General features: G+C 42.8%; 1 protein-coding gene across 1 annotated transcript; it reads right to left on the bottom strand.

Annotated features, from left to right (window-relative positions):
* Positions 1 to 808: 808 nt before the first annotated feature.
* On the bottom strand, positions 809 to 25,410 carry FBXO47 (F-box protein 47). The gene is made up of 10 exons (XM_066631123.1): positions 25,233 to 25,410; positions 23,171 to 23,341; positions 19,669 to 19,745; positions 19,490 to 19,567; positions 17,777 to 17,885; positions 17,377 to 17,553; positions 15,811 to 15,957; positions 12,822 to 12,964; positions 10,440 to 10,599; positions 809 to 918 (listed from the first exon to the last, which is right to left on the bottom strand). Exons 1-10 carry the CDS (start codon positions 25,408 to 25,410, stop codon positions 809 to 811), a joined length of 1,350 nt encoding a protein of 449 aa, XP_066487220.1.
* Positions 25,411 to 26,357: the final 947 nt, after the last annotated feature.

Raw genomic sequence — 26,357 nt, 5'->3', positions numbered from 1 at the left:
ATGCACTACAGACATGCTCATCCAGAGCATTTTGCAAGGTTTCCAGTTGCACATTCAAAGCCTTATGCTCATACAGTTGTACATGTGTAGGCTTTGTTTCAGCCTTGAATTCTGGGCTTGTAGCCCCACCAGAAGAAAAACAGCTGGGGTAAAGCAGTTTCAGGGGGGGAAGCATGTGAGAAAGGAAAGTTCAGCTCCCCCTTATATTTTACCCATGCTATGCTTGAAATGGGTCCCCATCCCATTTCATATTAATTTGGTAGCCACCTGACTCACACACTCAGGCCTGCTGCCATAACAACTAATCTTACACTATGCTTCAAATTATGTGGGAAGGGTCGATGATATATCTGCCTAAACCCAAAAAAGATCTATGTGTGCTAGAAATGTGGGACAGACTCAGCAGCACTGGAAGCATCTAAGAAATGTATGTGTATAAAACCCTTTTTTGCATTGCATTTTTGAACAAGTTATCATGGGAGTGACATTAAAATACAGTATGGGAAGTTGCTAAAACTATCTGAAAAATTGTTGTACAGTTTATCTTTATGTTACTGTTTCTCTAGTTTGTATTTCTCTTGTGTCTTCACTCAGCAACCCACTGCAAAGTTTATCTTCACAATGTGTAGCTGCAAACAAAAAATCTGAGTATAAGGCAGTTGGCCATGTGCACTGAAATATGAATTTGGAAGGCAGGTGAGACTATTAGCAGCCACATGTGAAGTATAAAGGTTGCTTATTAACTGGGAAAAGGTTGCTAATTTTACCCTCTCATAGTGGTCTTTAAAATCTTGAAGTCCAGAGAATTTTATATACTGTTGCTCATAGTCAGATAAAGAATTTCCTTGTGAAAATTTGCTTGTGCATTCACTAGATGAAACAGGTTCAGAAAGCTGCTGTCTTCCTCATCATGTTCCCCTAAGCAAAATAAATTAGGGTGTAAAAAAACCCACAACTTGTATGAAAACAGATTTTACAAAATTGTACAAGGCAATGGTTTATGCTCAATTATGCAACTCCATCTGACAAGTATAAAGGAATTCTGATACATTAATAGTGATCAGCTTAAAATCTCTCACATACGGATGAGACCAATTAAGTACCTTAGGTTAAAGAGTTGGCTTTTCCCTTATGGTTTGATTGTATTGGTTATACAGTATTTTTTAAACATTGTGAAAAATGAAATACTTTGAATAAAACATTCAAACATCTTCTGTATACCATCCAACTGTACTTATTCTACTGCTAAATACTACATGGCTGGGCTGGCAAAATTCCATGTGGCTGGACATTCAAACTCCAACTATATTCTTAATTTAAACTCATTGTTTCTTGTTGTGTCTTATTCTTGTTGTGGAATATTCTTATTCATGTTCTGCCCATGCTCTTTTTTTGGGGGGGGGGGGGTTAAGACCCTGTGGACACCATGTGTCTCAAGAATAGAAAAAACACCCAAACTTTCAGTTCTTTTTTGGCTGTCACTGAAGGTCCATGGGGGGGGGGGGGGCTGTGTCCCAGAACGTTTTAAGGCTTCTACTGCAGTAGTCTTTCTTATTTATCTTTATGTTAGTAGTTGGTAGGTTTCATAGAAAGTAGACAGTAAAAGCCATGTTATCCAGCACACGTGGGAACAGGAGATGCCAGTTCACAAAGTGAATGTGCTGGTTCACAAAGCTTTCACCATATCAAGGGCTACCTCTGCACCCTCCTTATCTGATGTAGGGTACAATCCTAACCCCTTATGTCAGTGCTTTCCAGCACTGACATAAAGGCAATGCAGCTCTGAGGTAAGGGAACAATCATTCCCTTACTTTGAGAAGACCTCCATGAGTGACATCCAACTGCAGGATGCAGCACATGTCCCATTGGCACTGCTATGCCAGTGCTGGGAAGTACTGACATGAGGGGTTAGGATTGTGCCCGTAGTGGAACTTCCTCCACCTCATCTCTCTGCTTCCTTCATCAGGGGCCTCTAGGAAAAGAAATGCTCTACTTTCTTCCTTATGAGGCCCTCATGTGGCAAGAAGTAAAAGTCACAAGTTCCTAGAGGCCCTTGTGAAGGAAGGAAGGAGGGTACAGGAAGGAAGGAGGGTACAGAGGCATGGTGGAGGGAGCCCTTTCAGGTAACTAAATAAGGGGCCTGGGGAGTATCTTCATCAATGAGCAATTTGTTAACCAACAAACTCGGTTAGCTGGATCTCTGCCTGCCTGTTGTAGCAGGTGAAGACTCCAATTAACCAAGTTTGCCACTTAACCAAGTGCCAGTTAATGCACCTTTTACCGTATATATGAAATTAGTAGTTAGTAGGCTAGGTTACCTTGTCATATGGTGAGGAAGGTCACCTTTGAAAAGTGTCACTGCTGTGGGGTGAAACATCCCTTCACCAACAGGCACAGCATTTGTCTCCCCTGTTTGGGAGAATGCCTTGTTGTGGACACCTATGCTCAGCGTAAGAAGGTGAACTGGAAGCTTTGCCTCAAGTTGGTGCTCTGAGAATCAGCCCACTGCAGTGATGATGCCACCTCCTGCTAATCTGCTAATTTCTCTTCAGAAAGACATCAAGATTGAGGAGATGCCAACAAGAAAGGCATTTTGACATCACAGAGAAAGCAAAGTTGCTTATCTGTCACTATAGTTCTTTCTGTCCTCTGTGCAGACATATAACGAGCGACGAAGATGATTACGGGGCTGGGGCACTTTCCTTATGAGGAAAGGCTACGGCGTTTGGGCCTCTTCAGCCTAGAAAAGAGACGCTTGAGGGGGGACATGATTGAGACACAAAATTATGCAGGGGATGGACAGAGTGGATAGGGAGATGCTCTTTACACTCTCACATAATACCAGAACCAGGGGACATCCACTAAAATTGAGTGTTGGGCGGGTTAGGACAGACAAAAGAAAATATTTCTTTACTCAGCGTGTGGTCGGTCTGTGGAACTCCTTGCCACAGGATGTGGTGCTGGCGTCTAGCCTAGACGCCTTTAAAAGGGGATTGGACGAGTTTCTGGAGGAAAAATCCATTATGGGGTACAAGCCATGATGTGTATGCGCAACCTCCTGATTTTAGAAATGGGTTAAGTCAGAATGCCAGATGTAGGGGAGGGCACCAGGATGAGGTCTCTTGTTATCTGGTGTGCTCCCTGGGGCATTTGGTGGGCTGCTGTGAGATACAGGAAGCTGGACTAGATGGGCCTATGGCCTGATCCAGTGGGGCTATTCTTATGTTCTTATGTTCTTATAACCCACTTGACTGTTTCCTTGCAGGTCTGGCTTCAACTCTTGGATCTCCCTCTGAATACTAAAATTTGAACTTAGGGGACAGTCTGCAAAGGAATTTGGAGACTGGGCATTCTTCCCACCCCAGGACACAAGTTGTGCACAGGGTTTTCCCCAGGGCTTTTCTTCTAATGGAACGCGGGGGGACGGAGTTCCGGCACCTTTTTGCAGGGGCCCCTCCCCTTCGGAAGCATTGCAGGAGGGGGGAGCAAAACAGAGGCAGAGTAGACAGGCACAGGATTGGACTCTAAGGCTGCCATCCTATCCACAGTAAGCCCCATTCACTAAAGTGGACTTCTGAGTAGACATGCATAGGATTGGGCTCTTAGGCTGCAATCCTAGGCACTTTCCTGGGAGTAAGCTCCATTGACTAGAACGAGACTTACTTCAGAGTAGACATACCTAGGATTGGGCTCTTAATCCTGACAAAGATATATATCTGCACCCGTTTTCACATGCTAAGGGCGGGTGAAAAGGGATTCTATGTGTGTACAACGTGCTGTCCAGCCTTGCCAGAGATCTTCCTCGTCCTTCCCCCACAAGCATGCCCTCCACCAGCCAGCGTTTGCAGCTCCTCTCCAGCAATCCAAAGCGGCTGCTCAGGGCAGCAGAGAACATACAATTGCATGCCAAGCGCCTTCCCAAAGACACAGAGTATTCTGATACCTGAATTAAACCATATTTAATGGCTTGTTTGCAAACGTAGCTGTTTCTATGTGCACCTAAGGACCCCTCTCGTGTAAGAATTCCTTTTTTGTTCTTACTCCCACAGTTGCTTAGAGTAATTTTACTACATGGAACTCATGTAAGCCATTTTTCAGAATCCATTCACTGCTTCCTGTCCTCGAAGTAGTGCCACACTACATACTACACGCTACAAGTGCACCTGTACAGTATTTTTCCCCTTGTGTAGAAAAAACAGCTAGGGGGAAGGGGATGTGGAGATTGACAGCCCAATCCTATGCATGTCTACTCAGAAGTAAGTTCATCTTTAGGGGGGAAGCACATAAAAAAGATTTTATTTCTCCAATAAAAAATGGTTTAAAATAAATAAATAAATAAATAAATAAATAAAAGATGACCAAGTTGTGAGTTCCTGCACCTTTTTTCCCCACAAAAAAAGCACTGGTTTTCCCTATTAAACAGCAGGGGCAGAATGCTTGACAAAGACCTGAAAGCTTCCATAGTCAGCTCTGTGCATGTGCAGAACTCCAATACATGTGTCTGTACAAGTCAAAAAACATTATTACTGGTAAGCAACTTATCCATATGTACATGAATTAATACAGGCAGGTCTTGATTAACATGATCTTAATTTGCCCATTTTCAAAATAGCACAATTTGCAAATCAGTACCAGAAACCTAATTTTTGCTGGCAATTTTTAAAATAATGTGGTCAGTCAGGTGCTAATTAGCTGCTAATGACACCCCTGTTAGATGCTGTTAGATGCTGGGAGCTTCCTATGTGGAGGGAGTCTCCTCTAAATCCAGAAAATAAAAAATAAAGAACATGCGTTCATAGAGCTGCCACTTACTGCTTTCTCAGTTTCCTTACCAGCATCTTTGTTTTCATAATTGCTTTCTCAGTCATCAACATCAGGTTCGTATGGGAAAACTGTTTTTAATTAATGCATTTTTAACTGTTTTAACTGCTGTTAATTTCATACTTTTCTGTTTATAAGGAGAACTAACTAACTTACAATATGAAGATAGAGCATGACTGAGCCCTTAATGGAACTTTTAAGTCTCGCTGATGTCCATAGGAGAGTTTAGCAGTCTCTCCTATGCAAACAGTGGGACTGAAAAGAATTTAGGGTGGCAATCCCATGCACACTTAGATGGGATTAAGCCCCAGTGAACTTTACTTCTGAATAATCTTGCATGGGACTGGGCTGCTTGTTTGGCTGGGTAATACCTAGGCTCAAATCCTAACCAACTTCCCAGCTCTGGCATAGGTGTGCCAATGAGGTATGTGCTACATCCTGCACTTTGGGGGGAAGTCACGGAGGCCTCCTCGAGGTAAGGGAATATTTGTTCCCTTGGAGCTACATTACCCTTACCTCGGTGCTGGAAAGTTGGTTAGGATTGCACCCCTACTGTGTTTGAACTGTGCAATTTATACAGCTTATTGCAGTGGTTCTCACACATTTCACAATGGGACCAACTTTTTAGAATGAAAATCTGTCAGGACCCATTGGAAGCGATGTCATGACCAGAAGTGACATCATAAGGCAGGAAAAATTTCAACAAACTTAGGCTGCAATCCTACCTACACTTACCCAGGAGTAAGTCCCATTGACTATCATTGTTAAAAGCATGTACACAGTAGCTTGTTAAAAGTACAGGTCTGTAACATTTCCCCAAATGCAGTTACAGGTCCAACCTTGTTATACACTGATTTTTTATACACGGATTTGACTCAACACGAATGGACACTGCAAATGAGAAGGAATGTGCTGATCCCCAGAGAAGGGGAAAAGTGCATCCCTTGAAAAATCACAGTTTAAAAAAACTGCTTTTCTTACTGTTGTAGAGAGACAGTCATGCAAGCGATCATTCCGTTCTTCAGCTGAGCAAGGCAAAGGCCGGTGGTCCTTTGCATTTCTAATTGCTGACTGCCTATCTACAACAGTAAGAAAAGCTGTTTTTAAACCACAGTTGTAAAGGGACACACTTTTTAATTTTTTAAAACTGCTTTTATTTAACACATTTTATGGTATCAGCAGGGAGTCCCAGAATCAAACCCCTGCAGATGTCAAGGCATGACCGTACTCCATTAGGAGCAATGGAGGAGCAAGAAACCTGGGTCTTCAAATGTATTTTTCCACTGTTTTCTTATCCACTGATTTTTTTAATCCATTAGGGGTTCTGGAACAGAATCCCAGTAAATAACGAGGGACAACCTGTATATACCATGGTAGCATAAAGTCTAACACATTAAAAATAAAATATTGAAATGAATGAGGACCTACCTGAAATTGGCTCATGACCCACCTAGTGGGTCCTGGCCCACAGTTTGAGAAACACTGGCTTATTGGATTTGGGTGCAAGTAGTAGGGCAATAAAAGAACATTTGTATGGAGAATACCCCTGGAGCTGTTGAGCTCCTTGGTTCAAATATTGTGCTATGACATCAGATCAATAGTCCACACTGCTGCATACTCCCATAGTGATTTGTGAGCAGACATTGACAGTTCAATCCTGAGCTGCGTGGGCGCCCAGGCTCAGCGGCACTGAGAACGGCTGCCACCGGATCCTGCGCGCCCTGGGCTACCGCGGGAGGCGCCTTGGGAGAAAGGGATTTTCATCCCCTTTCCCTGGGTAAGGTAAGCAGCCCCGCAATGGGGCTACTCACTTTTCTTTTCTGCTGACCAAAAGGTCAGCGGTAAGGTAAAGGCACTCGTGTAGGGCTCGAAGTCCTCCACGAGTGCCTTGAATCCTGCAGAGCAGAGCTCCACGGACCCGCCTCCCTCCCTCCCCCAGGCATGCTTCCAGCCCACCCCCTCCCCGCATCACGCCTCTGCGTCACGCCTCCCCCTGCCCTCTCTTTGCCCCCCCCGCCGGCCTCCCCCCTCCCCGGAACGCTGCCTCCCCGCCCCCGCCCCCATCTACCGTGCTGCGGCTCAGCGGACCAGGAGACCACTGAGCTGCGAAGGCTGGGCGACCGCCCCGCACTCGCTCTGCACTGGCTAGCGCTGGGCGAGCACGGGCGGGAGCCCAGCAGTGAGGCTCGCAAATGTGCCTCGGCGGCATGCAGCCATGCCACGGAGCACAAGATTTGGCTCTCGGTTGGGTCCAAAGGTGCCATTCTGCTAGTGGAAAGCCTCTTAAGCACATGGAACAGCAGTTTCCAACTTACTGGAAAAGCACTGGTGGAAAAAAATGGACCCAAATCTAGAGAAGCTCTGTCGGTGTAAACTTGTGTGCAAGACTTTGCACAAATTCATTCTCAAGACTTTTTTTTTTAATGATAGAATACCCTGCATCTTCGTTATTCAGCATGTTTCTCATATTGTAACAGAATCCTGAGACACTGCATGCTGTACTGAGGGATGTTTTATGTGAGTTTTCACAAGAGTTGACAAACTTCACAAAACAGCACTAGCATATTCATTTTTTCCCCTTCTGCTGAGTTCTTTGAATCCAAGCCATTAAGTTTTCATTTCTTTCTCAGTTCTGTAGTGTGAAGCATGACATTTAGAGAATTACAAATTTATAAGAAGTCCCAACTACAATACAGTACTTTGGAGGTTCACTGAAGCTATTCTTTTTTTTAATACAGGTTATTATTCCTTGGAATGTAACAACAATGTCCCATTCTCATTAGAATTTGTGGAAAGAAACAAAATTCTGTATTTTTAATGATAGATTTGTTATTTAAAAAAAAAAATTCAAGCAGAAATGGATAGCACTACAAATCCAAGGCACAAAAAGAGATATTCCAATGGATAAATGAAATAGTTTAACTGAACATCACTAAATCTAGAGTGAAAGCATAGCAGTAAATTAGAAGCCATTTTTTGAGCAAGCAAAAAAAGAATTCTAGAACAGTGCCCTTGAAGGAGGCTCTCTGTCACATTGGAACCCGTGTTGCGTCTTTAAACTATTTCCTGCACCTTTTGGCATTTCTCTTTTTGTGTCTTTAAAGAAAAAGCCATCAAGTTTTAATGTATGTTTTCACTAGACAGCCAATGAAGCAGCTACTAGTCCTTGCAGGGATCAGTTTTGAAAAGGACAGATGCCTAGAGATGCAGGAGACTTAGAGATGGCAGAGAAATTAAATGAGTTCTTTGCATCTGTCTTCACGGCAGAAGACCTCGGGCAGATACCGCTGCCCGAACAGCCCCTCCTAACCAAGGAGTTAAGTCAGATAGAGGTTAAAAGAGAAGATGTTTCAGACCTCATTGATAAATTAAAGATCAATAAGTCACCGGGCCCTGATGGCATCCACCCAAGGGTTATTAAGGAATTGAAGAATGAAGTTGCAGATCTCTTGACTAAGGTATGCAACTTGTCCCTCAAAACGGCCACGGTGCCAGAAGATTGGAGGATAGCAAATGTCACGCCTATTTTTAAAAAGGGAAAGAGGGGGGACCCAGGAAACTATAGGCCAGTCAGCCTAACATCCATACCGGGTAAGATGGTGGAATGCCTCATCAAAGATAGGATCTCAAAACACATAGACGAACAGGCCTTGCTGAGGGAGAGTCAACATGGCTTCTGTAAGGGTAAGTCTTGCCTCACAAACCTTATAGAATTCTTTGAAAAGGTCAACAGGCATGTGGATGCGGGAGAACCCGTGGACATTATATATCTGGACTTTCAGAAGGCGTTTGACACGGTCCCTCACCAAAGGCTACTGAAAAAACTCCACAGTCAGGGAATTAGAGGACAGGTCCTCTCGTGGATTGAGAACTGGTTGGAGGCCAGGAAGCAGAGAGTGGGTGTCAATGGGCAATTTTCACAATGGAGAGAGGTGAAAAGCGGTGTGCCCCAAGGATCTGTCCTGGGACTGGTGCTTTTCAACCTCTTCATAAATGACCTGGAGACAGGGTTGAGCAGTGAAGTGGCAAAGTTTCCAGACGACACCAAACTTTTCCGTGTGGTAAAGACCAGAAGTGATTGTGAGGAGCTCCAGAAGGATCTCTCCAGACTGGCAGAATGGGCAGCAAAATGGCAGATGCGCTTCAATGTCAGTAAGTGTAAAGTCATGCACATTGGGGCAAAAAATCAAAACTTTAGATATAGGCTGATGGGTTCTGAGCTGTCTGTGGCAGATCAGGAGAGAGATCTTGGGGTGGTGGTGGACAGGTCGAAGAATGTGTCGACTCAATGTGCGGCGGCAGTGAAGAAGGCCAATTCTATGCTTGGGATCATTAGGAAGGGTATTGAGAACAAAACGGTTAGTATTATAATGCCGTTGTACAAATCGATGGTAAGGCCACACCTGGAGTATTGTGTCCAGTTCTGGTCGCCGCATCTCAAAAAAGACATAGTGGAAATGGAAAAGGTGCAAAAGAGAGCGACTAAGATGATTACGGGGCTGGGGCACCTTCCTTATGAGGAAAGGCTACGGTGTTTGGGCCTCTTCAGCCTAGAAAAGAGACGCTTGAGGGGGGACATGATTGAGACATACAAAATTATGCAGGGGATGGACAGAGTGGATAGGGAGATGCTCTTTACACTCTCACATAATACCAGAACCAGGGGACATCCACTAAAATTGAGTGTTGGGCGGGTTAGGACAGACAAAAGAAAATATTTCTTTACTCAGCGCGTGGTCGGTCTGTGGAACTCCTTGCCACAGGATGTGGTGCTGGCGTCTAGCCTAGACGCCTTTAAAAGGGGATTGGACGAGTTTCTGGAGGAAAAATCCATTATGGGGTACAAGCCATGATGTGTATGCGCAACCTCCTGATTTTAGGAATGGGTTAAGTCAGAATGCCAGATGTAGGGGAGGGCACCAGGATGAGGTCTCTTGTTATCTGGTGTGCTCCCTGGGGCATTTGGTGGGCCGCTGTGAGATACAGGAAGCTGGACTAGATGGGCCTATGGCCTGATCCAGTGGGGCTGTTCTTATGTTCTTATGTTCATAAGTCCAGATACACAGTTGAGCAGCCCTCCCTTCCCCTCCCCCCCCCATGGTTTGGTTTGGAAAGCAATCAAAAGCCAAAGGGGCATGGTTGCTTAATCCTTTCTTCTCAGGGCACCTTTTCAACACAAAATTGTTGTCCCCCCAGTAGCCTTTTCTTTCCTGGGAGAAAAGTAGCTTTTGGGGTGAGGGCCAATTTTGAGCAGAAAAACAGCCAAAGTGGGAGCCCAATCCCTGTGGGAGACCAATCCCATGCAAGTGGGAGCCCCAATCCTATCAATATCTACTCAGAAGTAAGTCCCATTACAGACAATGGAGCTTACTCCCAGGTAAATATGGATAGGATTGCCACCTGAAAGGGTAAGGCGGTTCTCTTTTTCAAACTGCAGGTTCCTATAGCCGTTTGCAGTAAAAGGCAAATAAACTTTGGGACGTGGTAACATGCAACTGCAAGTAACCAATAGTTTGGTGTTGAAACACATGACTGCTTGCAAGTCCTCCTTTCTACCAAGACTAAGGCATTAGGGGGCCAGGAGATTATGATGGTTCTTCTACTATTGTATTTCTTACCAGAGATGACTGACTGCAGGGAATCCATGATGATGTGCGCGAAGGCATTCTCCACACTCTGCAAGAAGTTGTTCCTTTCGCTTGGAGTACTGAAAACCTTGCAGACTTTCTGCATCATTTTTACAGCCCAGTCCATGCAATAGAGATCCTTCTCACACACCTGGAACAAGAGCAGAGAATATCTGTAAAACAAGGTTTCGCTGATGGTTCAGACAACAGTTACAGATCTTTGCTTTCCGCTCCCCCCCTCGGCCATTTTTCTCAAAGCAATTAAGCATATCAAAGACAGTGACCAATTCAACTAGCCCAATCCTATCCAGCACAGGAGCAACGGCACCAAACGGGTACCACTGCATCCTGTGCTATTTCTGAGCAGGCTGGAGGTCTCCTCGGAGGAAGGGACATTCATCCCCTTACTATGTACATAGTAATTACTTACTTGCATTACTAAGTAATGCTCCAGCCTGCTCAGTGGGGCTTATGGCAATAAAGGATTAATTTAAAAAAAATCTAAATGGGGCTACCAGCTATTTTGCTGGCACAGACTCGAGAAGCTCTTGTTGGGCTTCTGAGCCTGACATGGGGGATAGGATTCAACAGAGGAAGCCTCTGCCAGTCCCACCCCCTTCCTGAGTCTGTGCCTCCCCCTGTTCCACTCTCTCCTCCCCTCCTCCTGCCCAGAAAGCGCCCTCCAGCATCCCCATGCCACTTTGCGCTTACCTCCTGTCATCTGGCAGTCAGGGCTCCTGCTGTGGTGCCAATGGGGTGGCATAGGCCTCCCCACCAGCTCCATTTACTTCCAGGGTGGAAGCATGGCACATTTGCAACACCCAGTGCTGAGGCCTGTAGGATTGGGCTGTAATTTTTTCAAACCTTTAAAAAAATAACTGTTTGTGTTGCTTTGCTTTTCCCACAGCACATGGCTGGATTGTCTGCATGAATCATCTTGGTCTGTAAGCACCTTTCTGCAATGTAGCTCCTCTCCACCTGCAGCACACACTGGTCTAGAAGTCATTAGATGGGAGCTGGTGGGTTGGGGGCTACAAGTGCAACCCTCTCCAACCATGCTCAAATTAAAATAGGGACATCTTTGTAACTCACCAGTTCTCATCCAAGGATCCCTTTGCAGGCTTCAGCCCTTCCCCTGTTACAACTTGTTGAAGGCTCTTCATTGCCTGCTGTGTGCTTTATGAGTTTATTCTACAACAGAATTGCCTGCCACTAATTTAAAAGACAAGAGGCTGATTGATAAGTTAACAAATTTCAAAATAGACTCAACAGCTAGTTAAATGACTGGCTGGGCACTCCATAGTGTTTTGGTGTCCATGCACATTCATTTATGTACATATGTGCTAGACTAGAGGCAAAATTCCCTGCCCAGTGATTTAACTTGTATAGACCCTGTACAACAAGGGTGTCAAACTCATTTCATATAGTGGGCCGAATAGCATTCAAAATGCCTGCTGAGGACTGGAAATGATGTCATTAGGCAGGAAGTGAACTCATTAGGTCATGACCACAACTAAACACTCTTTTCTCATTTAGGACCATTAGTTGCAAGTGACAGAAAACAGGCAAATCTTGACCATATTTCAAGATATGCAAGAGTCCAATTATCATGTGGGCCGCCCTTTCAGCAGAGACAGCTCAGCATAGCTCAGTAGCTGAGAGCCCAAGAGCTGAATAAAAAGCTTCCATGGGCCGCATCTAGCCCCCAGGACTTATGCTTACACTCCCGCTGTAGAATGAGAACTCAGGTAACTCATACTAACAAAATTTTTACAAGGTATGCCCCAAAGGCAAAAATAAAGACAAAATAGGAACAGGTTGATCAGGGATCAGAAACTAGCAAATGTCCCTGGTAAGCAGGGACAGTTGGAGGGCATGCAAGTGGGTTGCACCCAGACCTAAAGTGGGGCACAGCAGTGGCATTACTAGAGGTAGTATGAGAGGTTGGGCACTGACCAAGTGCCTCAATTCTTTAGAGGACTCATCTGGCTCTTCTAAAAGATACTAATGTCAATGACAGTTTACTTTCTAGGACAGACAGTAGTTGATTTTCTTTAGGACCCCCTCACTATACTTACCCCATTACTACAAACCTGATCCTGGTCAAGTTCCCCCTGCACATGAAAAATAATGTTACAACACAAGGGCAAATATAATTATTCATATCTTGGTCCTTATTAGTCTCTAATATTCTCAGACATATTAAACCCTTTTTTAAAAGTTTTCTGCAGTTTTATTAATTTTTGCAAGTAAGCTACTGTTGCTTCAGGGCCAGAAAATTCAGTAGCACAACTGGGGTCCAAGATAAGCCCTAATATTAGGAAGAAGTGGCTCCGAAGTTGCAGGAACATCATCTTTTTCATTACTACTCACCAAAGCCAGGAAAACCACCAGCCTTGCCAGCTCAATAGCTCGGCCATTCACAGCTTTACTAGCCATAAAAGTGAAGCAAATAGTGTTGCCGCACAAAATAAGGAGCCGGGCACTGTTTTCCAGAAGCCATTCTTGGGGAACAACTATAACAAGATACGGGAAAAAATTTTTAATTACATTTTGGTTAATCATCTATGCTTTTATTTGCTGCCTTTGTAGACAGAATTCTCTAGAGCAGTGGTTCCCAACATTAGGAGCCCATGGACCACTGAGGCAAAAATTGGAATCATAGTGGACCACATGCAACCCCCTAACCTTTTGCACACAAAAAATACAATTAAATTTGCAATAATTACAGAAGATTTATTAGATTCATTATTTATTGAGAAGATTTATCAGTTGCTGCTTTTGTTGCTGGCTGCGGCTGTGAGTGGTCTGTTCTCTGTCCTCTCTGGTGGTCCATGGAGGAATGTCTCCTAAGCCAGAGCTCCCCCATGGATCATCAAAGAGGGTGGAGAATGGACCATCCATAGTCACAGTTGACACTATAGTGCCAGATATGGGCGGTCTGTGCCTTCTCTGGTGGTCTGTGGGGGAGTGCTTCACTCAGTGAGAAACTGGAAGTGATTGAATGCAATCTTTTTTTCTGAGACCTTGCTGACCACTTTTCAGGATCTCGCAGACCACCTGTGGTCCGTGGACCACAGGTTGGGAACCAGTGCTCTAGAGGCACTTACACAACACCAATAAAATTTATTCATGAAACAAATAACAAAAAGGCAGATAATAAATTCTAGGCAACAAAGAATATACAGGATCAGCAAAGCCACCCAATATATTACAATTAAAATGCTCTTAGAAATTGTTATTTTTAAGCACCTGCTATTTACTAATCTGCAAATAGAAGCTCAGGCTGAACAGGAATTCCGAAAAGTAGGTTTCTCTAGGTAAGCCTTAGCAGGTAAGCACATGCCAGATAGTTGGATACAATGCAGTGTCTCTGCTGCCAGTGTACTAAGGTATAACCCATTGTATCCCTTTTAGTCATCAGAACCAGAAGAGTCCAATTCAGATGTGTTTTCAGGGGCAAACTTCCCACACAGCAGATACGAAGGGACTATGGACATCTATTTTCCACCTTATATATGCTCTTAAACTGTTATAGAATATATATAAACTAAGACCAATAATAATTTCAAACATGTACCTGCATATCTAACAGTCCAATCCAAACTGGGGTGTCTTCCAGTTTGAAGAGACACTTGGTCAACAGACTGAGGCAAAGAGGCAAAGAAGGAAGGCCCATAGCCAGGGAGACAGACCAGGGACAGACTGCACTTGCTCCCATTGTGGAAGGGATTATCACTCCCGAATCGGCCTTTTCAGTCACACTAGACGCTGTTCCAGAACCACCATTCAGAGCGCAATACCATAATCTTTCAAGACTGAAGGTTGCCAACTAATAATCCAAACTGGGATGTGTGCCAGCAGAAGTGCCAGTGTGCTAGGGGAAGTTCCACTGCAATGGCGCATGTGATAAAACTGCAGATGCATGAGGCTGGTGGCCGCGTGCGCAGGCTGGTGGACCTTCTACCACTAGCACCAATAAGTTGGCAGTGGGGGTTGGCAATGGAAGGAATGTTATAGGAGAGGAGGGGGAAGAACTGGGGAATTTATTGGCAGGGAGGGAGTAGATCCCAGCTGCACCAGTGTGCACCAGGATTTTAACCCTATTCCTTCCCCCTTCCTTCTCCCTTAGAAACAGGTACCAGCAGGAAGGAGAATTTGTAACCCCAAATTGCCCTAATTGGAGGGGTCAAAAACAACCTGAATCTCCCTACCTGACCTCTGACATGGTTAGGTGGGCGGGAGTGCCCAATTGACAGGCACATGCCAATTCAGAAAGTACACTGGCGAGAACCTTTTATTTCTCTGTTGTTAGATGAAGATTAGCAAAACAGCTGGACCATGCAGCCACCCTTCATGGAGAAGAGTTCAAACTATCTCAGCTGAGCTCTTTTAATATTTAAGATACTTAAGGGTTCCCTTAAGGAAACAGAAAAGGAAACAAAAAACAGGGTTCACTGCAGAGGTAATCGTGAGGAGCTATATGAATGCTGGGGCATGCTAACAAGTCAGTTTCTCTGCTCCATGGATACATTAGCTTCCTATGAAGAATATGGTTCAATTTATCTGAAGTGTAATATGGTTTCACTGTTACAGGCCATGTTGCAGACTCTTAAAGAGCTTGATACAACTCCCGGGCCTTCTGTTAGTACCCCTGATCTACACCAAAAGTTATTATAAATTGCTGGCTATATAGTTAAATCTGGGAAAGACTTCCAAGAAATATTTGAATGTTTATATTACACACAGCTATGGAAGCTACCAAATATTTGTGAAATTAAAAACACAACACTCAGAGGGTGGCTGTGACATAGTGGAGCTTGAATGTGACAGCTTGTTTCAATTGAGGCAAAGGTTAAACTAGGCTGTGCATTGATGACAGACATCAGAGTGTTTTTTTCTTTATGCTCAAACGTCAAACTCGAGAAAATCTTCTGTTTTTAATTTTTTTTTAAAACAAAACCCACGGGGAGAGACCAAATTTGGACTGGGACTGCAGTTCTGGTGGGGGTGGGTTCATTCTGAATTGTGTGTAAGCACATAGGAAGATAGTAGGTGATTGTTGCTCCTCATGCTCACATCCCAAGTTTATAATATTGGTTTATAATATTTGACTATCACTGACTATGCCACTGAAAAAAACCACCTGGGGGCATGATAAAATGTGGGCTCTGGACGCAGAATGAAACAATCTTTCTATATGAATAGAAAGCTTAGCACAGGTGAAGTCAACCTACAATTCCACACGAGCCCCTCATCATATGAATTTGTCATCAAGCTTGTGCAGATGATATCATCCATTCGTAAGATAATATGCAAGTTAACAATGAGCATTGTTAAAATGCATAAGGGCAATGCTTACCTGCAAGTTCATCCACCAGACTGATGACATCATCTGCTGTCCATTCTTTTGCTTGTGGGTCATACAGTAATTTAATAGCCTCTGCAAGCCCCTTTAAACTTGTCTCATCTGTTGGACCTTCAGTCATTTTCTGCCAAACCACATGCCCTGAATTATATTAATCACAAACATCACTGAAGCAGGGAGTAACTTTATATAGTTATAGAAATACGTTAGAATTGCCCTCTGCCCACTCCCTAAAATGGAAGTGAAGCAATTATGTTAGCTTTCATGTTCAACTGACAAGGCTTATGTGCTGGGAAAGGTGAACTTATGAACCACTTCTCCCTGTTATCAGTGCAGCCTACTGTGAGGATGGGACATGGCTCAGTGGCAGAGCATCTGCTTTGCATACATCAGGTCCCAGTTTCAATATCTGGCACAGCCAAATAGGGCAGAGAAAAATTCATATCTGAAACCCTGCAGAATGGCCAACAGTACTGTACTAGATGGACCAATGGCCTGATTCAGTATAACGCAGCTTCCTACGAAACTGGCCATGGTAGCAAATGTGCAAGAAAATAAAGATGGGAAATAAGAGTGACTTTTGTAAAACTTTTCAAAATTTTGTCACTAAGCTAGTCGTACCCAAACTGTATGTTGAAATGCCTTGGGGTGTCATGAGGCACTTGCCATGGCGTCAAGGGATGCCTGCTGCCTAACAGGAAGACTGAACCACACTGCTCCAAACAGCAGTTGGAGATTCCACACAGTGGGAAGAGCTCCAGTGTGTGGTTTTTGCACGCTGGGCAAAGTTCGCCCGCTTGCCCTGGCCCCCTTACTTCTGTTTGAAGTGGTGTTTCAGGTCTCCCTCCTAGCCCAGAAGTAACTGGTAATGCTGTAATCACCAGTAACTTCTGGGAGCCGCACACTGCATTGATAGTGCGGGTGTCGTGGTTCTCGACAGTGTGAAAATATCTGTTAAACAACTTCACTGGCTAAGGCAGGACAAATCTGGGAACAGTCTATATTTTTCCCTTCCTAAGATACCAAGGACCATCAATCACATTGTGCCTTTCTTCTGTTCCAAAGAGAGGACAAAACACTGTTTACTGCAACATGAAAAGAGAAACTGGCTCCATCCACTGACCTACAGAAATTCTGCACCATACAATTCCAGAAGAGAGCTGTGTTCATTTGTTACAATGAATACAAAAAACAGGGGAAGGGGAAAGGATTTTAATTGTACCTTACAGATCAATGTATTTATTGTGGCATAAATTTTTGTGGATTAAGGCCACTTCATCAGATTTAACAGTTGCATCTGATGGTAGCTTCCAATCCATAAAAGCTTATGTCACAATTGATATACTAACCTTTAAAATGCCACAAAACTTCTTTTTTGTTTCTTTATAATTTACAGCTCTAGTTCCTCCAAACACAATTTTAGAAATCTGCACAATTTCTTAGAACTTTCTGTAGTATGTTTTGGTCACAGGATCTCTTGCAACATCTGGAATGTTCGGATGCAGAATTCACAGGTCCCTATCTCCTACTATCTGTACTTTATTAATTAAAGCAGTTTACCATCCAGGGGAGAGGCAGGCCCAAAAATGATATATAGTAGCCGGGCTTGGTTGACCATTGGCCATGGCTTTAAAATACGTGTCAGCCAAAATAACGAATCACTCCGATGGATCCAGTGGTTTAACAGGACACTGCGGCAAAATATCCGTATCCTCAGCTCCAGTTTTCGGGCACTTCCTAGGGTAAATCATATGCGAATCAATCCAGGTACAACGTGGTTTGGTGCTACAATGCTGCAAACCGTAGTAAAAATAAGTTATTTGGGTGGTAATCTTATAAATTCAGTGTCAAAGCTCTCTACTTTGTCTTCATACTTTTTTTTTTTTTTGGTTCAGAAAATCTGGTTTGCAAAACATACAAGTTAAAACTTATACCAAGCTTCCTAACATGAGGTATTTACCAGGTTTGCTGCTAACCACTGTCTGCAGTCTCCGAGGTAAGTTGCTTACTTCACAGAGGAAAATGTAAACCCGATGACATTCTAATTCATCCCAACCCGCTGTTAAAGTCTAAAAACAATACAGAAAAAAAACAATCAATATAGACAAGAAAATCATCAATTTACTCTGCAAAGTTTGAAGTCTTTTAGCTACACTTAGTATTTTCTGTGCATTTTAAAATTTTTTATCTGTACTATTTGGAAGAGACCATGCTGAGCTCCAGTCCCCCACTTCCATTCCCCTTCCATCCTGAAAGTGGGGAAACAGAATAATGCAAGCATCTAGGGGCAAATAATAGAATGTGGAAAACAAAACACTTCTACAAAGTCTAATAACTACACCAAGCAACCAAGGGCTGCAACAAAGTGCCAGAAGAGAGCAAAGCTATTTTCGCCAGCAGAAGGAGATGAAGCCTTATATGACAATGAAATAAAGCCATAGAGAAGCTTTCAGATGCAGTCCTCCATCAGACAACTAAAGTCACATGCAAAAGAATCAATAGCAAAATTAGAGGGCCCATATCTCAACCCAGCGAGCAAGGTCAGGAAAGACAGAAGAGCACAACATGCATTTTTATCAGCCCACCTACCCCAAAGGCTTTTTGGGGTGGCACTTTCTTAAATAAGCTTTACAATGTAAAGCTTACATTGAGAGGTGGTGTAGCATAACAACCCAAGTTGTGCATCAGAACAATCCCAGCTGAAATCTTGCCTCTGTATGAACTCAGTAGGTAGCCTAAAGCAAGCAGCTCCCTCCTCTGGCACAGCTGAATAATGTAATAATACTTAGGTTGCATACCCTCTCCTAAGAGTAAGCCCCACTAAACGCAACAGGACTTACTTCTAAGTATACACGCCTAGAATTGCATTGTTACATACCTCATGGGGCTATTGTATCAAGATGGCACATGTGAAGTATCAAGCAATAACCAAATGGCAGGTCTTATTTATTAGTATTACAGTGTACACCAAAAGTGCTAAATATTATCAAGTTCAGGGACTGATTCTTGAGAAACGTGTCCCATGAAATCCACAGTGCCTTCTAAGGATCCCTTTTCCTGTGACACAGCGACTGGGGGAAATGACTAACAGTCCATTCCTATCCTCCTCCCCCTCCCCCGCTATAGCATGCAACCATTCCAAGACAGGCTGTGCTGCATGCTAAGGCATGTGTGTGTGTGGGGGGGGGGGGATTGGGCGGCTTGGGAGAGGTAAGAGGAAATCTTTTCCTTTACCACACCTTAAACCCCTCAACTGTCAATGGAACTCCTTGAACCTATGCCAGCTGCATAGTTGGTGCAAGATCAAGAAGACAAAGGGGGCAAGAGGCTCCGGGGGGGGGCAGCATCCAATGCAAGGTACCTGTGCCAGGATACATGCCCTCCCGCCTCTGACACACCCCCAGTCCTCCCCCGATCTGCCCTCTTCCCCCCAACCTGCCCTCCCTGCCAATTACTAGTTCCACCCTGTGAACTGAGTTGGAGCATTCAGGCATCCACCTCAGTTTTTGGATCTGTAATGACAAAAAGAGGACACTACAGATGGAAACCAAGCCTCGTTTATGTGGATTCACCCTGAAATTAAGTAGAAGTGACAGATTCATAAGAGGAGCAGCTTTGTTTTCTTTTATATCATGGTGTCAATGCCCCTTTTTCCCTAAAAAGTATTATTTACCTGTAAAAATACTCCATAACACTCTAGCCCTGAACAGTGCAAAGGATCTGAGCAGCCATTAAGTTTAAAACAGGAAATCTATAAAGATAAAAGGAAACAAAGTTTTCACTTTACCATTGTACATGAGACGGCACAATACAATTCATATTATTGCTGTTTTAGAAAGATGCTTTGCTTACTTCTGAAAGTACTCTGTGTATATACCTCAGTCTGTCCTTTGTGGGCAGCAGTAAGGTACATCTCTTTAGCAAGAGGCCTGCAAAGTGAATGAAGCATACAGAGATGTCAGAAACACAATATTTTGAGTACGGTTACCTATCCAGAAACCAATTTATTTTAATGAGCTAAGATCAGACTACACATTGCTTGGAGGCAGCTAGTTAGGATAGCCCAAAAATATATATTACACTTTCCTCAAAAACTCTTTAAATCCTGCTTCCTCAGCAAGTTTTATTTTTCACAGCCCTTCCTCCAAAGAACGGTGTACACAGCTGCTCCCCTACTTTTGTCCTCACAACAACCCTGTGAGGTAGGTGAGGCTGAGAGAAAGTGACTGGCCCAAGGTCACCCAGGAAGCTTCATGGCTAAGGGGGGATTTGAACCTGGCTCTTCCAGGTCTAAGTCCACTTCCCAAACCTCTACACCACCCTGGCTCTTTCCAAAACTACCTTTTCTAGCTGAGTTTAATTGCTTATCCAGTGCCACAAAACTCTCTCCTACCCCAGTTCCACAACTCACTGAAAAATGGTGCCGTCCACTTTTGCCTTCTTGCATAGATTTGAAGCAAGGACACAGGTTCTGCACAGCACCTGATATGCTATAGGAAGGGCCAGCCCATCTGATTAGGGCAACTGAAGCAATTGCCTCAGGAGCAAATTGGTGGGTAGAGCATATCTTATTGCTCCTCCTTCTGCTTCCACTTCTTGAATAGGAAAATGAGAGATGGTCAGAGAGGAGGAGGAAATGTGGAGGGGAGGAGAGTGCTAAGGTGGAACATTGGAGAGCGAGAGGAGCAGGGGCTGGCATGTCTTTGACTAAGGGGGGGCAGCAATTGGTATTATTGGTATTACTTGTTCAAAGTTGATGGAGTCCCATTTATTTCAGGTGAATGTTTGGATTTAAGCCAAGTCAGTTGAAGAAAATCTGCTTAAAGTGCTCCAGATTAATTGGTTTACGGATAAGTCTATAAAGACGAAGTCCTCTGATACTGCTGCCAATTTTGACACTTTGGGTTTAGGCATGTACATCAAAGCATCTGGGAAATGGCTGTTGCTTTTAAAAGGTTGTGCAAATAATACCTGCAGCCTTGGAAGAAAGATTGTGTCAATCTTGAAATGATGGTTGCTAAAAATATTCATCTTAAGAAGAAGCCAATAGAATTCAAGAATACACTGGGGAAAACTCAGTTATTCTTGTCTATCATGGAAAGAAGAGTTTTTGACATTTTTCCAAGCCATGACAGGAGAAATATTATTCCAAATTGTTTTAACTTAGCATACATAGAAGAAACAAATATTTCTCATCCATTGGAAAGTTTATAATTTAAATAGACTCCCCCCCCCCTCCACAAGATCTGGGTTAATTATGCCAGGATAAATGGTAGTGAATTATCAGCAATGGCACTGGAAAGACATTTGGGAGAGGAGCAAAGACAGGACAAGTCAGGCTTTGAAGGGTAAAAATGCAGGAAGCTTCTTTCTTGCTTAGCAGCTGAAATGGAGAGCCACTGATGACACTTCCAAGTTTTTCAAAATTATGTTTTAAATATTTATATCCTACTTTTTGTGCAATTCAAGACAGCTAAGAACATTAATAACAAATCCAACTAATTAACTACAGCAAAGTCCAGTGACATAAACAGCAGAACACTAACAAAACCACGAGAAAGATAAATCCAATACAACATGCCTTAGGCTGCAATGCTAAACATACTTACTTGGAAGTAAGCTCCACTGAAAAAGGGACTTACTTCTGAGTAAATGTGTACAGTATAGTTAGTCCTGGCACTGAACGCCCCATGGCCAAACTATACATTTGAATGTACAGGTGGGACCTCGGTATCCACATTTGGCATCCACTCATTTGACTCACCACTGATACTGAGGTCCACCTTTAAATGCCTTGTAACAAGGAAAAAAGCACAAAAATCAAATTTCCTACCTTTACACTCTTAAATAATTACAATTTCAATCCATTAGATTCCATTATTCACCCCATAGTGGCTGAATGTGGTATAGTGTCTACACCAATGCATTCTGGGGCTACAATAGAGGAGCAAGAAACTTGAAATTGGGTTTGTTAAGCTATTTTTCCACTGATTTGGTATCCACTGATTTTTTTTTTAATCCAGTGAGGGTTCCAGAACAGAACCCCTTGGATAACAAGACATGACCTGTATAGTTTGCCATTGCATGTGTGTGAGTTCTTTCTCTTAAAATAGCAACTATGGAGGCCCCACAATCAAGATCAGAACTGCAGAGGGGTGGCATGATCATAGGGTAGAGAACTGCATGGGAGAGAATACTGTTTTACCAGAGGCACTTCAGTGTTTGCAAGAACACACATTTCTCAGATTTTTGTTCTTATTTGCAAACAGACATATGTGCAGCAAAACATACTTTTTGTTGAAAAGCAGTATATAAATAAAGTTAATAATAAGAAAATCCTGATGGCTGATTGAGGTATGGCAAGGCTTTGATGGAGGGATTCGGAGTGAAAGAGTAAGGGAGCAGGTGAATGGATGCTTAATTCATTCCCTGTCCTGACATTCCCTGTCCTGAATGTCCTGACTCAGATGTTCCATCTGAGTGCCCCTCTTTCGAACAACTACTTCTCCAGTCAGGTTCATCTTTGTAAATGTAAATACGTATCTGAAATCACAATGGAGAAAAACAGCTGGGGAAGAGTTTCAATGGAAAAGTAGGTGAGATTACAATTAATCATCCCCCCCCATCACTGCAACTTTGCTGATGAAATAAAAGCACCTCCTGGTATTTTTGTAGACATTTTAATGTAGCTTAGCTGCCCCATCAGCTAATTTGAACACATCATATAAGTCACCTAATAAAATGTGAATTAATATGTCATTTTATCACAATTGGTGGGCAAGGGCCCAGATGTTTTCTGCTAGTGTTTAAGACTATTTTACAACCAACTGTAAAATTCCTACAGACTGAAAGTTCCTCTGGCTGAATTACACTGGGATTAAGTGAATTCAGCCACTCCCAATAATGCACATGGAACTGATTTATTTTTCGCTGGTGGCAGTAACACAATGGAATTGCTACACAATGGAAAAAAACAAGAGACCTCCATCTATCTAGCAATGGTTTAACAGAAGCTACTCATTTCCAACAAAAAACAACAAAAAAAACAACAAAAAAATTCAAGATTTGCATTTATGCCCATCTCTGAATAAACTTGTTTATTCTAATCTGTACCAGAATCTAGATTTTGTGTGTACAGTATTCTTAGTTGCCATAGGAAAATGCTCCTCCCATCTTGCACCATTATATTATCTTTTTCTTCTAATTTAACAGAATACAATTTGTAGCTGTGTTCTTGCTTTCTGATTAACTGAGATTTTGTATCTTGACTTCATTTATTTGATTGAGCTCTTTTGAATTTTTGCATACCTGAAAAACAAATTAAGCTTTTTAAAAATTATTATCTTAAAGTCACCTATAGATCTGTAGTGCTCTACTATGGAGAATCCTTTTCTATTTCCAGGTAGCTCAGGGTGGTGAAAGTCCTGCAGCAAAAGCCTTCTGTTTCCTATTGGACTTGAGATGTAATTAAAAAGGTGGCTGCTGAAAGTCTTTGATACCATGCTTAGCATGCTGATATCCTTCACTGAATAAAAGGGGAAAAAGAAAAGAAAAAACAAGCCTGGTTACCTTACCCAAACATTGATGATCATCAGTCATTATATCAGGGGTGTCAAACATAAGGCCCATGGGCTTGATATGGCCTGTGGAAGCTCATCTGGCTCACATGATAATTGGGCTCTCTCAGCACCACCCTTTCAGCAGTACCACTTCTGCAGAGGTTCAGGGGGGGAAGGCAGCCTCCCCAAACCTCAGAAAGACTTGTAAAGGCCTTGAAAGGCCTGTTTAAAAAAAAAAAAAAGATGGCAAGGGAGGCGGTCATGGTGTCACCCTGGAGCATTTGCTCCCTCGACCCCCTTGCCAGGTATGCCAGTGGCTGAAAGGGTGGACCACAAGATAATTGGACTTTCCCATATCTTGAAAATGTGATCAAGAATTGCATATTTTCTCTTCTGTCATTTGCTGCTAATGAGTTCCTATGCAACATTATATTAAGATCATACATGTGCAACACTTTGCACACTCAGAAATAGCTATATAAATGCTTTCTTAATATTACAGGTGGGGCCCCTTATCTGCGGAGGATCCATTCCAGAACCACCACCACCCCTGTGGATACAGAAACCAATAATACGGCGGAACCCTGTCTCCGTGGCCTCTGCATGCCCATTAATGTAGTTTAGATCCTTACTGGGGCAAAAATGTTCTTCCTTATACAGGATGCTATAAGCATTCAAGCATTCAAGTGATATGAAGGCAGGCTGCCAGCAGCCTGAATGCTGGAAAGGACTAGATTGAAAGAACTAGATCAGTTAACTTCCTGTTTCCTGTTAACGTCAATATGGTCAAGTAAATGGCCACAGGGGTGGCACCCCTTGATCTGCAGATAATTGAATCCATGGATACTGGAACTTACATATACGGGGTCCCACCTGTATTAAAAATAATATTGTTATGTCTGTTAGCACCCTATGTTGCTGTTCACACAGCAGAGCAGAGACTACACAACCCCTTGCTTGTAACACAAGAATACTCTGTGGAGCAAAGCCAATGTTGCTGGCCCTCCAGTTCTTGCTAAATTTAAAATATTGGCTCTTTTAAAATAAATTGCCAAACTGGGCTCTATGGATGTAACCAGGGTAACTGCTTTCCAAGTGATTTGTATCTCGCAATACTAGGAATGTCTTCTGTAGTTCATATTTTACCATATGACCTATCCCAAACACTATCTTACTATTCTGCTTCTTAGCATGAATGTTGATACCTTCTTAAATACAAATAAACCCTTCATCAGTATCTCTGGTTATTTAAATAATTTTCTCACAGTATCACTTATCCCACTATTCTCCCACCATTCATTTGCCATTAGCATTTGTTCTGTTCTTTTTAATATTTTAAAATCTGATTTTGTATATATCCATCCATCTATTAGTAGGCATCTGAGTAATTTTCTTTTTGAGGAATGTGTGGTTCCTTATACAATCCTGGCTCTTTTGTACTATATAGATGTTATAAAGTCTTTCCAGCCTTTTTGCACACTGCAGATAGTTAATAGCACTAGAAGTGCATTGCTGATTGTGCATATATTAAGAATTATTAGGGGAAAAAATGACCCTCCCTTCCAATCCTGAGGGGAATTCACATATGAATTCCACAAGTATGAACAGCAGCACATGGACTGTAAAGGACAAGCCAAACCAAATCAAAAAGTATCACAGATGGACATGACTACAAGCATACCTACATCTCAGTATGCAAGAAGAGATTAGTGCTGTCAATTCTAAATGAGCAGCCTGATTCTATAAACCCAATACTGTAGCTTGTCTCATGGCTAGCGAATGTGGCATACAATATTTGGTGGAGGCAGGGGGTAAGGGCTGTCTTAACAGATATGCCATATCTTCTCAGATTATCACCTGGCAGATATTCCAAAACCATCTGAAATATCTCTAAAGGGAGTGCTTTGAAACTCCCAAGTGTTGACAGAGATGAAGAAAAGGTTTCCAGGATGTTGAACTTGTTAGAATGGCGATAGCTACGTCGATATTTCTGGTTAGGAATCAGAGTGTAGCTGGTTCTTACTTGAGATGTCATCCTTCTTCCTCAATCCATAAATCTAGCCTGAAGAAAAACAATTAAAAAATACACAGTCAATATTAAGATAAAGAAAACTAAATCCACAGGGGAGATAAATAAAATCATGAGCTGAAGGAACTATTTAGTGGTGCATTTAGTACACTGGTAGACAAACAGGGCACATGTTTAATTGTAATAATACAATACATAATCAAATTCTCTTCCAAGTCCCTATCAGTAATTTCCTAAACTTTACTGCAGCACATTAAAGGGACCCTGTTAAACCACTGGAACTGGTTTGGGAGTTCACTGTATGATCTTAGATTTATTTGCTTCACTATACAGAATTGCAGGAACAAAAGAAGGTGAAAAGCACACTGTTAAACCCTCTGATCCACAACAGGGTTATTGTAAAAGGGGAGCAGAGCTCCAGGACTTTTTCAACAGCTGGAATGGTGATGTCATCAGCAGGGCCCCTCTTGTGCTGCTCTGAAATATTTTTCAAAGACCTTAGCCAAAAAAGAAGCAGATGGCTTAGCAAGGGGGAAATGGAGAAATTGCTCCAGGATCCAGCAATTTTCAACCTTTTTCATCTCATGGCACACTGACAAGGCACTAAAATTTTCAAGGCACACTACTGGGTTTTTGGCAATTGACCAGGCACACCATGCTGCCAGTAGGAGGCTCACATCCTCCATTGGCCCTAATGATAGTTGCAACACAAGTCTATATTTCATGACTTTGTGCACTGTTATGTCAATTGCACAGATATTGCAGGAAAACTGCATTGTTTCTTCCGTTAATGATTGTGCAGGGCTTTCTAAACTCTCAGAAGTAGAGAGTTTTAATTTTTTTAATTTAATGCTTTTAATTTTTGGATGAAGGGCCAGTGAATTAGTTTAAGCCTTTGACAATTTTTGTCATCATCATGCATTGGTTATTGATGCAACAAAGGCTCCAGGGGA

Source organism: Tiliqua scincoides, chromosome 5 (genome assembly GCF_035046505.1).
Source record: "Tiliqua scincoides isolate rTilSci1 chromosome 5, rTilSci1.hap2, whole genome shotgun sequence".
Lineage (NCBI taxonomy): Eukaryota > Metazoa > Chordata > Lepidosauria > Squamata > Scincidae > Tiliqua > Tiliqua scincoides.
This window is presented reverse-complemented; position numbering and strand designations above follow the sequence as displayed.